Source organism: Xenopus tropicalis, chromosome 5, assembly GCF_000004195.4.
Source record: "Xenopus tropicalis strain Nigerian chromosome 5, UCB_Xtro_10.0, whole genome shotgun sequence".
NCBI classification, from domain to species: domain Eukaryota; kingdom Metazoa; phylum Chordata; class Amphibia; order Anura; family Pipidae; genus Xenopus; species Xenopus tropicalis.
The window spans coordinates 102903385-102915469 of record NC_030681.2 but is presented as its reverse complement, the minus strand read 5'-3'; the positions used below and the strand labels follow the sequence as shown (position 1 = coordinate 102915469).

General features: G+C 39.2%; 1 protein-coding gene across 1 annotated transcript; it reads left to right on the top strand.

Moving 5' to 3' along the window:
* The first annotated feature begins 1389 nt into the window (after window positions 1–1389).
* On the top strand, window positions 1390–10405 carry tctex1d2 (Tctex1 domain containing 2). The gene is made up of 5 exons (XM_002934044.5): window positions 1390–1571; window positions 3246–3379; window positions 5122–5191; window positions 8124–8187; window positions 10157–10405. The coding sequence occupies exons 1-5, from the start codon at window positions 1513–1515 to the stop codon at window positions 10202–10204; spliced, it is 375 nt and encodes a 124-aa protein (XP_002934090.1). The 5' UTR covers window positions 1390–1512; the 3' UTR covers window positions 10205–10405.
* Window positions 10406–12085: the final 1680 nt, after the last annotated feature.

Here is a 12085-nt window from a genome sequence, read left to right as displayed (position 1 = left end):
CCTCTGGCGAGGGGAAATAATTTTTGGCCGATAGGTTTCAATCAAGGGGGATTTAATCCGGTGGTCACTGCATGCTTAAGGGGGAGTTCAAATTTAATGTTAACTTTTAGTATGTTTTAGATGTACCTATTCTAAACAGCTTAGCAACTAGTCTAAATCATGCATTTTGTATGTTTTCTTTAATTATATTAACTATTCTGACTTTGCAGCTTGCAGTTGAAATGCTGTCTGTTAAGGGTCACTGTCCCTGAAAATCACAAAACAGTTATTTTGCTTTTTTTCTTTTCAGGCCCTCTACTGTTATCTTCCATTCAGATTTTAAATTGGACACTCGTTGCTATGGTAATTAACCCCGCGGCAACTATATAACAATTTACATCCCAAGCCCCAGAATTAAAATTGTAAATAATTTTAAAAAATCACAAACACATTAAACATGAAGTATTAAACTTGGAAGTATTTTATTTACACCATAATAAAAGTTAAATGGCAAGAAAAGGCTAATTCACCAAACAAGATAATAATCATAATAAAATAATAAACATAATCATGTTTTTGGTGACACCTAAGGAACTGCAGGAACTGGCACACAGACACGTAGGTTACGGATTTTACTGCCTTAGTAGGGTAGGTGTGCCGTTGGCTAGTAAGTCACAGGAGTTGGCTAGAATCAGCACAGCCAGAAATTCATTTAAGTAAAAAAATTATTCCTTTTTTAATAGTGCAAAGCTAGTAATGAGTTTCTATTGGAATGCTGCTAGTTGTGAAGTAGACTTTTTAAATTAAGGCTCCACGTCCCTTTTCACCATTCTGTTTAGCTCACTAAAACGAGCCCTGCAATGGCAACACACAACGCTCTCAGCCTATTGACTAGGGGAATTAAAGAGAACCTGTCAGTATTCCATTAAGGAATGTGTTTAGAGTGTTAAGTGTAATGACATACCAAAACTTTATTTTTTTAAAAATGACCAGAAGCAGTAGTTTTAAAACTGCGCACGAGCAACTGGCCTTCTCAAAAGTTGGAGTGCAAAGCCCCATGGGGAAAAAATAGCGGAACTCTCCCGAGATTATGTCTCAACCGTTTGAATGTGCAGGAGAGAACAGAGAACGGAAAACGCGGAAGAGAGGTTTTTTTTTTCATTATTAGAGAAGTCCAAGTTTACCATGCTTCAGTCAGCTCAATCCCTGCATCCTCCTCTTTACAAACGGAGGAGTCTCAGTGATACCATTCCCCCCTGCAGCCCCCTCCCTGCGCCTGTGACCGGAGGATTTTGCTGAGTAATGCTCTGTTCCCCAGCTGCTTCCCCCACCCGGTGCCTTCCTAATGCGTAATGTGGAATGTCTTTACACTTAACACTCTAAACACATTCCTATTGTTAACTGAAAACTGACAGGTTCTCTTTAAACAGTGGGGTGTGGCTTGTACAGGATATGACAAACCGGAGAGAGAAATGGTTGCTAAGGTAACAAGCCACGCTACAGGGCTTCTGTAGTTTCTTTCCTGAGCTCGAAATGGGGGAGACTGAGAGTGGAGAAAACACCTACAGCATCCGGCCCAACTTCCAGCACAAGTGAGTATGTCAGACATGTGTATGCATTGCAGTGCTTCCATGCTGTCCTGGATTGTTTGCCTGCTGAGACTCTTTGAGATTCCAGCTTTTTGTTGCTTTGGCTCCTGCAGCCCATGATAATTGAGCACAGAAAGCTAAGCCAGTTAAATATAGAAACTGACAGCCTACAAAAAATAAAGTATATGTATATATTGAGTAATATGTTGTGCTGATGTGTGTAAGGGTGTGTTAGGGGCATGGGAACCGAGACTCCTCTGTCCCTTCTGGGTTACACTTCCCCCACTCTAACAAATCCATTTAATGACATTCCTTGCTTAGTTACACTCCACATTTAAAGAAAACCTGTCAGTTTAAAAACTACTGCTTTTGGTAATGTATTAAAAGAAAAAGTTTTGGTATGTCATTAAACTTAATACTCTAACACATTTCTATTGTTAACTGAGAACTGACAGGTTCTCTTTTAGTGAAGTTCCAGTGCAAGCAAATTGTGGTACTTGTCTGCTATGTCCCTTCCCAAGGCTAGAAGCCCTGTGTCATTATAACTAGGGATTCACCGAATCCAGGATTCAGTTCAGTATTCGGCAGGGCATAATTTTTCACGTCGCAACTTTTAACTCTTCCAAATCCTAATTTGCATATGCTAATTGGGATTTCGTTTGTTATTCGGGTGAATCCCTTACGATGGATTCGGGGGTTCGGCCGACCCCAGAAAAACTGGGTTTGGTGCATCCCTAATAATAAACCCTATGCCATTATAACCCCCCTGTACAGGCCCAGGCTGGCAATCTGTGGTTTTGGGTAAATGCCAGAGGGGCTGCTGTAAAACACCATAGAAGGTCACTATTTAGTGGGCTGGTGGGGGCAGTTTGGGCCTCGGTGTACTTGGAATGCCAGGGCCTATTTTGAGTCCCAGTTCAGACCTGCCCCTTTACAAACCTCTATTTACCTTCCTAAAGCCACCAGCACAAGCCTTTAGCTATGCACTTGCACACTTTATTTTGTGGTAGTATACCATCACTCTTGGAAGACCAGTAAAACCCTAAAGTCCAGTGGGGAAGATTGTACCTGTAACAAGGTGCCATTTACCTTCCATTTAACACCAGACAGAAACATTTACATCAGGTGTGTAACAATAGGGAAATCATAAAAATAAAAGATGATCAAGATAATTAACTTGTCTCTCTTCCATTCCATATATATTGGATAATTTAAGTATTTCTAGTATTAAAGAGAAGAGTCTTGCAACTATAATGAAAGCTGTATATCAAAACTGAAATAATTACATGTGTCATTAGCTTTGGATAATTATTACATATCCTGTGCAGGACCAAATGAATTGGCTTTAGGATTCTTATTTTTTCCCTACCTGGGGAATGCAAGTATATCTAGATAATAGCTGTTTATTGTAACTGTCACACTAGCAGACATTTCTGTTGAAAATTAGCAACAATAAAATGTGAAACTGGCTCCTTTTACTGCCCATGGCCACCCATATTTTACACAATATTTATGCAGGTGGACCACAATTGTAAATTAATGCAGGTGACCCATATAACTACATAGCATTTTGAATGTCAGATTGGTGAGCAGCAAAAGGGAAAGGTGAATTTTTATTTACAATAGTAAAGTACTGTTACTTTATGGCAAACTATGTATGTGAAAATGTCTTCTCAGATTTAAAAGTGCGCCAGTAAAGGACTGTATACGATCTGTGCTAAAAGAAGAGCTCAGTGACAAGCAGTATGTGCCAGAAGAGGTCCCACAGCTCACACGATTTTTGTCTGAGACAATAAAGGACAGACTTAAAGGTAAGTATTCACCATTGTAAAAATGTACAAGCAGCTGATCTCCCGCTGTTTTGAAACAGTAAGGCACACTGGGAGCAGCCTCTACTAATCTCCACCTATGTTCTCTGCAGGCAGAAAATAGCTGATACACTTTCATCTGCTCCACTGTGTTCTCTGCACTGACAAACATGAAGTCGACCTGTGTGCAAACACACGGAACGTATATTGGCGCGCAAACACAACCACTTGTGGCACAGTCATTTAAAACCTAATTGCTGCCTTCCACTCCCTGTATGTGACAGGCAAGGGATGTGCCACACACACACACACACAGCTGATTTCAGAGTGGAAATGCTAAAGAATGCCAAAATTTGCTTTAGTATGTGCTGACAGGCTATTTCCATGCCTGTCTATGGGGCACATTTACTTACCCACGAATGAGCCGAATGCGTCCGATTGTGTTTTTTTCGTAATGATCGGTATTTTGCGATTTTTCGGAAAATTTCGCGACTTTTTAGTTGCCATTCCGAATGTTGCGCAAAATCTGGCGAATTTCTCGTAGCGTTAAAACTTGCGCGAAAAGTCGCGCCTTTTTTGTAGCCATTCCGAAAGTTGCACAAAATGTTGCGATTTTTTCGTAGCGTTCGCGCCAAGTACGAAACATTCGGATTCATTCAAGCTTCAGTATGGTGACTTTTCTTGGGCCAGGTTGGAGCTGCAGGGTGCCATTGAGTCCTATGGGAGGCTTCCAAAATCATGCTAAGTCTGAAAGTTTCGCCCGCCGCTTACGAGCGCTCATTACGAAAAAGTCGCGACAAGATACAAGCGCATCGTAATGGCTACGAAAAACTCGCGTTTTTTTGCGCAAATCGTATTGGTAACGAAAAAGTCGCGACAATTTCCGAAAAGTCGTAAAAGCGCCGAAAAAATCGCAAAAATAAGAAAAAGTCGCAAAATGTTCGTTTTCCAATCGGAATTTTTCCAATTCGGTTTGGATTCGTGGGTTAGTAAATGTGCCCCTATGTGTAGGTGTATATGCAGACACATACAAGGGGTGGAAGGCAGTGGATAAAACAACCTGTGTGCCATTAGTCTAAAGGCATTAACCAAAATCACTGCTCCAATAGGGTGAATGAAAAATACAAGTACATGGGGCATCAACTGTGGAGTTATCTTCTAAAAATGACATTTTGTATAATATATGTCCATACCCCTCAGTACCCGGTTTACTGATGACTGGAGGACCTGTCTATACATAATGGCTTTATCTCATGGATGGCTCTTGCCATACTGCCACTATGTGGGGGAGGCTAAACCCTTTTTTACCACTCAGCTACCAAGAGGGCTGTCTTGTGTGATACCTGTAAACACTGATGTTGTGAAATCTCAATGTATTTTCTCTAATATTTCCCACAGTGCATTGTTGCCTGTTCATTAATAGCAGGACTAGGCACACATTTTATGGTGACTGTATTCAGTGCAACAACATTACCATTACAGTGAGGTAAAATTTACATTTTTGTGTCTTTATGAATGGGACTCAAAATACAGTTTTCATTTCATTTTATTTCACCACCTGTAAAAAAAAAAACAAAAAAACAGAACATGTATCTCAGTACATCTAAGCACGGTGTTCAATCAGATTTGGGCATTCCCATTTCAGTCTAAGCTATGTTAGAAGTAGTAGAATTTAATGGCTTATTATATATATTTTTTGTGTTTGTTATGTTTGTTTCTTACATAATTTCTGCTTCTTATTACAGACATGGGGTTTGACAGGTATAAAATGGTGGTGCAAGTTGTGATTGGTGAGCAGAGAGGTGAAGGAGTAAAGTAAGTGAATTGTGTTTATTTCATGACACAACTCCTAACATTTGAATAATCAAACATCAAATCAGAGCACACCCCTGTTCCACCACTGTTCCACTGGCTTATGTAGTTATGCCTGGACTCTCCCCTGATTTGCCCAAACGCCACTCACTTTCCCACAAAGCCACATCCCTTTTCGGGTTCACTTTGTGTGACTGTCCCATAAACAAATGGGACCATTTGGAGGTATGGAATACTGTATAAAAATGAATACCTGTTGACATTTCTGCTCCATGTGTGTTTGTACACAGGCTGAGGCAGTGCCTGTCTGTGTTTCTACGCAGGTGGAGAAACAGCCTAGTATGACATCAAACTAAGAGGAAAAAAGTGTCTTAACAGTACACGCATGGGATCTGTTATCTAGAATACTTAGGACCTGGAATTTCCAAATAGGGCCTTTCCATAATTTAAAGCATGATGCTAAAAATATTTTGCTGGTAACATGCTAGCTCGTTAACATCAAGTATTTCAGATTTTTTAGATAATCCAGGTATTCCATCCCTATCTTTATATTACTTTTGTTTTATACTGTATGTCTAAATAAATCCAAGTACCAAGGGTGCTACGCTCTTCTGAAGTTATTGGTAAATCTGTGTTTCCTTTTTTGTTTATAGAAACAGTTCCATAGACTGGAATTGCTGGCATTTTTTTTGCAACAAACCAGGCTTCTTAGTCCTGATATGAGTTTGCAGATGTGGCACTCCATAAAATGGACAGCTTGGGTGCTGGTACAGTCAGCTCATTATGGTTTTAACTACTAAAAACTAAATGGATCTTTATGTTGTCTAGTTCTGATGCATGCAAATCCACTTACATCTTGATTCTCTGCATTTAATCCAGAATGTATTTTAATTTAGATAGGCATTTAGCTAGAAGTCCTTGGACTACCATGTAATATTTGATGCATTTCTTTCATTATCTTCCCAACCAGCTTTTAGAAAAACCTTCTCAAACCAGCTAAATGTAGAACTGTGAGTTGGTTTCTTAAGACTATCGCCTTAAAAAGCACGCGATAAATAAGTACCGATTCATCAGTCATTTCGCATGCATTAAAATGCATATAACATGCGCAAAAAAACGCACTATTGTATGCGTTATTTACCTCGCATTGCGTTAATTTTCGCATAGATATAATACTAACGCATGATTCACAAACACATATGAAGCGTTAAACGCGTTAAATATTACATTAAAATTGTGGTCCGTGAGCTTTTGGCACCACAGCATGGACATTACAGTGGGATTTTTTCAAGTATATGTTGGCCCTAGAGTGATGCATCCTCCAGTTTTTAGGGAAATTGTATTTTTTAGAAAATGTGGTTTTTCGAAAGTAATGGTTACTTGCGTAAAATTGTGCGCTAATATTGCATGCGGCAAAATATATTGCGCACAGCAGGCAATAACGCACGCGGCAGAAAATAACGCAAGAAAAGCGCTCATCGCGAGTTAAATAAAATTATGACACCTGTCCTTTTAGTGAATCGTGCGTTGTCACAAAAAAATAAGAAGCAATAAAATTTTTAACGCATGCTATAAATAGCGCTCGTTTTAACGCACTTTAGTGAATCGGCCCCACAATGTTAAAGGCCAGAGCAGGCATAATTTGTATCTAAGATTTGATCCGTCTAATTATGAAAAGAACAATGCTATTAGTTATAGGGTTCCTACAGCAGGCTGCACCAGTAAGAATATAAAAGTGAATCTGGAATATAAAAGTGAATCTGTGCTTCCCCCAGCAGTTAACAGTTATTATAATTTAGTATGCATGTTTTGTAAAGCTACCACCTAGTGATCAAAGCTGTACATGAGAAGTATTTTCTACATGTGTAAAGCTGGCCATGCAAGTAACAATTTTTCTTTCCTTAACCAATTTCAGTGCCTACTAGGAATGATTCTCTTTTGGACCTGGTAATAACTAATAATGCTGAACTCATCTCTAACATTAGTGTGGGTGAGCATTTAGGGAACAGTGACGCACATAACATGGTTTCCTTTGAGATTATGTTGGAGAGACAATGCTATTAGGGAGTAAAACACCACATATTAGATGTGCTAACTTTGCCAGTAAAAGGGTATCTCTGCAAGATATTAACTGGGAAACTGGCTTGTGTCCAGCTCCATTCAGGCCAGGCAGAAAGGTATCAGGGAAAACTTGGTCACTAATAGGGATAAGGCAGATGGGATGTTTTGTCGCCTGCACTTAATCTCCTCCAGCATGGGAGCCAAAATGTCCAAAGTTACATACACATTGCTCTGAGCCACTTTTATGAACCCCTTATTGAAATCATGTATTATTCATACAAGGGCGCTATCAAATTTCTCGCTCATCAGTTAATATGTTTGTCAAGGCACCTGGACTCTTCACTTGTGGAGATGCTTTCTTAGATACACTTTAAAAATGGCCACTCACCACGCCACTCTAATGATCTGGTTGCACACCCCGAACCCATAACTAGGGGAGATCAGAAGGACCAGTAGAACTGCAATAGCAGATGGACAATAACTCCTGGACCCAGTAGAAGCGGTTAAAATAAAAGCTTTATTTTCACATTAATCCTTCTGACGCGTTTTGTGTTTTACGACACATAATCATAGGCATCTATGCCTAATCATGCCTATGATTACATGTTGTAAGACACACAACGCATCAGGAAGATTAATGTGAAAATAAAGCTTCTATTTTAACTGCTTCTACTGGATCCTGAAATGCGTGCCTGTGTGCTGTTGCAGTTCTTCTGGTCCATTACATGACACTTCCCGTGCTCAGTGAGGCAATCAGATGTTATAATCTCTTGCTGGTGGGTTGGATATATTAATTACAAAATAATTTTGTGGTGGGAGCCTGCTTTATAAACTGTTAACTGAAAAAAAAGGAAATCTTGTTTTTTTTCCTCAGGATGGCTGCTAGATGTTTTTGGGATGCTGACACTGATAATTATGCTGAAGATGTTTTCATGAATGTAAGAAAGACATTTTACTACTTTGTTTTCATCAGTATGCATCTGTATGTATTAAGTTTGATGGGAGGATATTCACACTCTGCTGCAATGTTTAAGGCATTTAGAAGTTACTGAGGAATTTGGTGACCATGTAAAACCACAAGGTTTTTTTGGAAAAATCATGGAACTCCTTAGGGGATATAATAGGATTTAATAAAGGATATGTTATACTAATTACCCACAAGTTGCATTACTCATTGTGCGCTTCTTCTTAGTACACGTACCCCATCAGCACCTTTACTATCATGCACAATAGCACATTAACTCTCCTGTCAACTCCCAGCACAAGGCCACCACTCTTGTGCATCCCCACAAGTTTTACTGCCCACGGCTTTGACCCTGGACACCCGACAAGCTTTCCTTACTATTGGCTTTCACTGTCATGCACAACCCCCATCATCTATACTCTAATGCACATGTCCAACACAAGCCTCCTCCTACTTCTGTACAAGTTTTCTACTTACTGTAGTATCCTCCAAGTAAAGGAAACAGTAATATTGTGCTTTTATGCTGTGATCTAGGTTACAGGTCAGTCTGTCTTTCTTTCCCAGCAACAGTTTGATTGTGACATGACTATTTCTCATTGTCTCCCTTCTGCCCCACTTTTTCACTACACTGCTGCCAACTAGGTGACTTCACAGACACCTCCCTTTTGTCTCCTTTCCTTATCTAGAGCTTTACTCTTTTCTATCCCGATACACACATGCACAGCTTAAGTAGCAGAAACCTGGAATATTTCAAAAGTCATCCACTGCATTGCAAACATGACATTACATCAGGCATGTAGTTTGCCTTGACTTTTTCTATAGAATTGCCAAGTAACTTTTACCCTAATATTTCCCAGCCTCTGTAAACTACTAAGGGAAAGGGAAGCTTGTTTATTTCTTTTGCAGGTTCAAGAAAGAGCAAATGCAGAACCCTTACTCCTCCTTTTTCAGCTAGGGCAGGGTTAAATACTACAAGGGGTGGGCATATATTGTCCATACTGATAATAGCTGGTAGTCCATATCCTAAATCGCATTAATCAATAAAGTTATTCATAGGCAGCAATTGGAAGTTGCTAAAGCTTTTTATCTGAGAAGTATGAATACATTTGGCTTTTAGAGTAACCAATTGTTTAACAGCTCATTCCTTGTTATTTAGTTTTAAATTCCTACTATAATCAGTTTAAGTTAGTTTTTTTTAGTTTCTCCTGTTTAAAAATGTTGTGGTTGCATTAAGATTTTTACTGCCATACAGTCTATACTTCATATAAGATAATGGAGGACACCTGACACCGCAGGGCTTTGCTGCAATTAGTGTTTATTAGTGTGTTCCACTACATGTTTCGGGAAACAGGTATCAGTTAAGATGGGCAGTATATGTATTGTGCTTGTACCTGGAATTTGTTTTTCTTTTACAGTTACACTATGGTGGAAGACCAATTTGCTTGGTAGTTCCTGGGCCATGTATAAAAAATAACTTTGGACTTTAAAAAGTTTCCTTGGGGTTAGGCTCCTTGGACTGCTTGGAACCAAAGCTGTGACGGGGGAGGTTGGACTTGGGTCTTGTAACCACTTAAATGTTTTTTTGTTCAGATGTTATGTTGTTCACTTGAAAAAGGGCTTTGCCTGAAACATGTAGTGGAACACACTAATAAACACTAATTGCAGCAAAGCCCTGCAGTGTCAGGTGTCCTCCATTATCTTATATGATGTCTACATGCAATTAGTGCTACAACAGGAGCACAGGAGTGATAGCCTGCTTGAATGAGGTAGCTGGACTGGAATACTGGACTTGGAAAAATTTTGGTTGAAAAAAAATACAGTATATACTGACACACATTAAATTTAGTCTGACATTTGTTCTGTTTTTAAGCCTTAATAACATTTGATTAATAAAGTTCTAATTTGATAGTTCTTATAAATATTCTTTTTTGGTTTTTTTTCAGGAATACCTGTTCTGTGTTGTTGCTGCCTTTGGCTGCTTCTACTACTAATAGAAGTAGAAGAAGAGAACAGCGTTATTTTTTTTCTAATTTGTTTTTTTGTTTTTTTTTTAGTGGAAAAAAAAGATATGAAAGAGAGATGAAAGTGTTTTATGTGAAAATGTTGGCTTTTTTTCAAAATATGTAAAGGTTTTGTACAGTTATTATAATATATTGATGCATTAAAATACCTAATATGGTTAGAATTCTGAATATGGTTCATTAGTCTTCACTATTACAACCTGTATTTATATAAACAAATTCAGAATCCAGTTCTTAATACAGTTATAACAAAAGCATCAAATACACAGGTGAGTCACATTATACAACTTTAGAAGCTATAACAAAAGCACTGATTCAAGTTACACACATAGGCATAATAAATATGATCTGGGAGCGCTTACTCATCATGTGCATGCAGTGCTTCCAACACGGCCATCTGCAAAAGAGGCTCTTCTGGTGCAGGAGGCCCAGCACTGCAAAAAAGGCTTACATAAAAATATTAATATTCCTCTCTTGACATAAAATGCCCCTCTCAATATTCTGCCACTTTTACCATAGCATGTTTTTCCTATTATTTCCTCATTCCCTCATTATAGCAGGCACCATTTTCCTGCATCTTTGCAATAGCAAGAGGTCCTTCTCATTATCTTCTTTCTCTGTCACAAAAGCGTGTCACTTTTATCACATGTATCCCTCACCATAACATGCCCCCTCATTAACTGACCATCACAGCATAGTATTCCCTCTTATCATCCACCTTCCCCTCACAATAGATTGGTTCTCTCATCATCTTCTAACACCTCCAGCACTTGCATGTCCTGAATGTCCCACTCACAATTACTTGCTCCTTTGCTATCTCCTACGAGTCTTACCTTAGAATCCCCTCATTGCAACCTCCTCTTCATAGTACCCCTGTCTCAATCCCCTCACCAGCTAAGAAGCCAGCATCTCCAAATCCACCCCTAGTGATTGTTGGTGCTGAATGCAGAAATATTAAAGCTCCTTAAGTGTTCCTGATCCAAGGTGTCCTGCAGATACCTGCAAAATGTCTGTCTTCCTCAGTGTCTGTATATTTGATGCCTGTATTTATTGTTGTCTCACAACCAATGTTGCTCAATGTGACATTTTAAAAAAATGTTCTTTATATTCCTGTGGTGCAAACAAGTGTATATTTTAGTATCTATCTCAATACTCAATACCCATCTCGAGGATGAAGGGGGTCTGTACTGAGGGTGAGAGAGGCCTGTCTAGAGGGCGGAGGGGGGGGGGTGCACAGATGCTGCACCCAGGCCCAAGCCACAAAAATTACATCACTACCAGTCAACTGAATCTGGGGTTTCAATCTTAAAAAGTGGTAAGGTGGGGAGTAGAGTAGGCAGTGTCTCTCCCAATTCTTCATTGAGCTAGGAGAAGGGAATAAGAGCAGGAAAACCATGCTGTAGGAATGGGACATTAAGTTAATCTGAAAGTTTGTATCCCACTACAGCCTAGAACAGTATGCTGTACCCTGTCTTCTTTAGGTACCCAGACAGCAGGCAACTGAGAGTGACCAGGGTGGGGTTCTGTAAATTATATTTGTGCTACTGTATAATATAATTTCTACAAGTTATGGAACAAATGATATCTCCTTATCCAAATAATTTATAAATCTTGCAGCAACATGCTGCATCCCACCTTGGTTCTGCACTTACAGTACATGTGACTGTGTCAGTATGGTCACATAAGAAAAATGGGAAGTGTTTTGTCACGTGCCCTGTGATGTCCTGTGGTGGAACATAAGAGGAAATGCTTGTCTGTACGAGCCCTTAGTTGTGTTTAAAAAAAAAACCATATAACTGCAATATATGCATTTTTTCACGCTCTGCATACATTTGCATTCACATTAAAATA

Bases quoted from the DNA above. Each gene is read 5' to 3' on its own strand.
- tctex1d2 (XM_002934044.5), top strand. From the start codon at position 1,513: ATGGGGGAGACTGAGAGTGGAGAAAACACCTACAGCATCCGGCCCAAC. The intron at 3,380-5,121 runs GTAAGTATTCAC...TTCTTATTACAG, and splicing joins AATAAAGGACAGACTTAAAG to ACATGGGGTTTGACAGGTAT. The intron at 5,192-8,123 runs GTAAGTGAATTG...TTTTTTCCTCAG, and splicing joins CAGAGAGGTGAAGGAGTAAA to GATGGCTGCTAGATGTTTTT.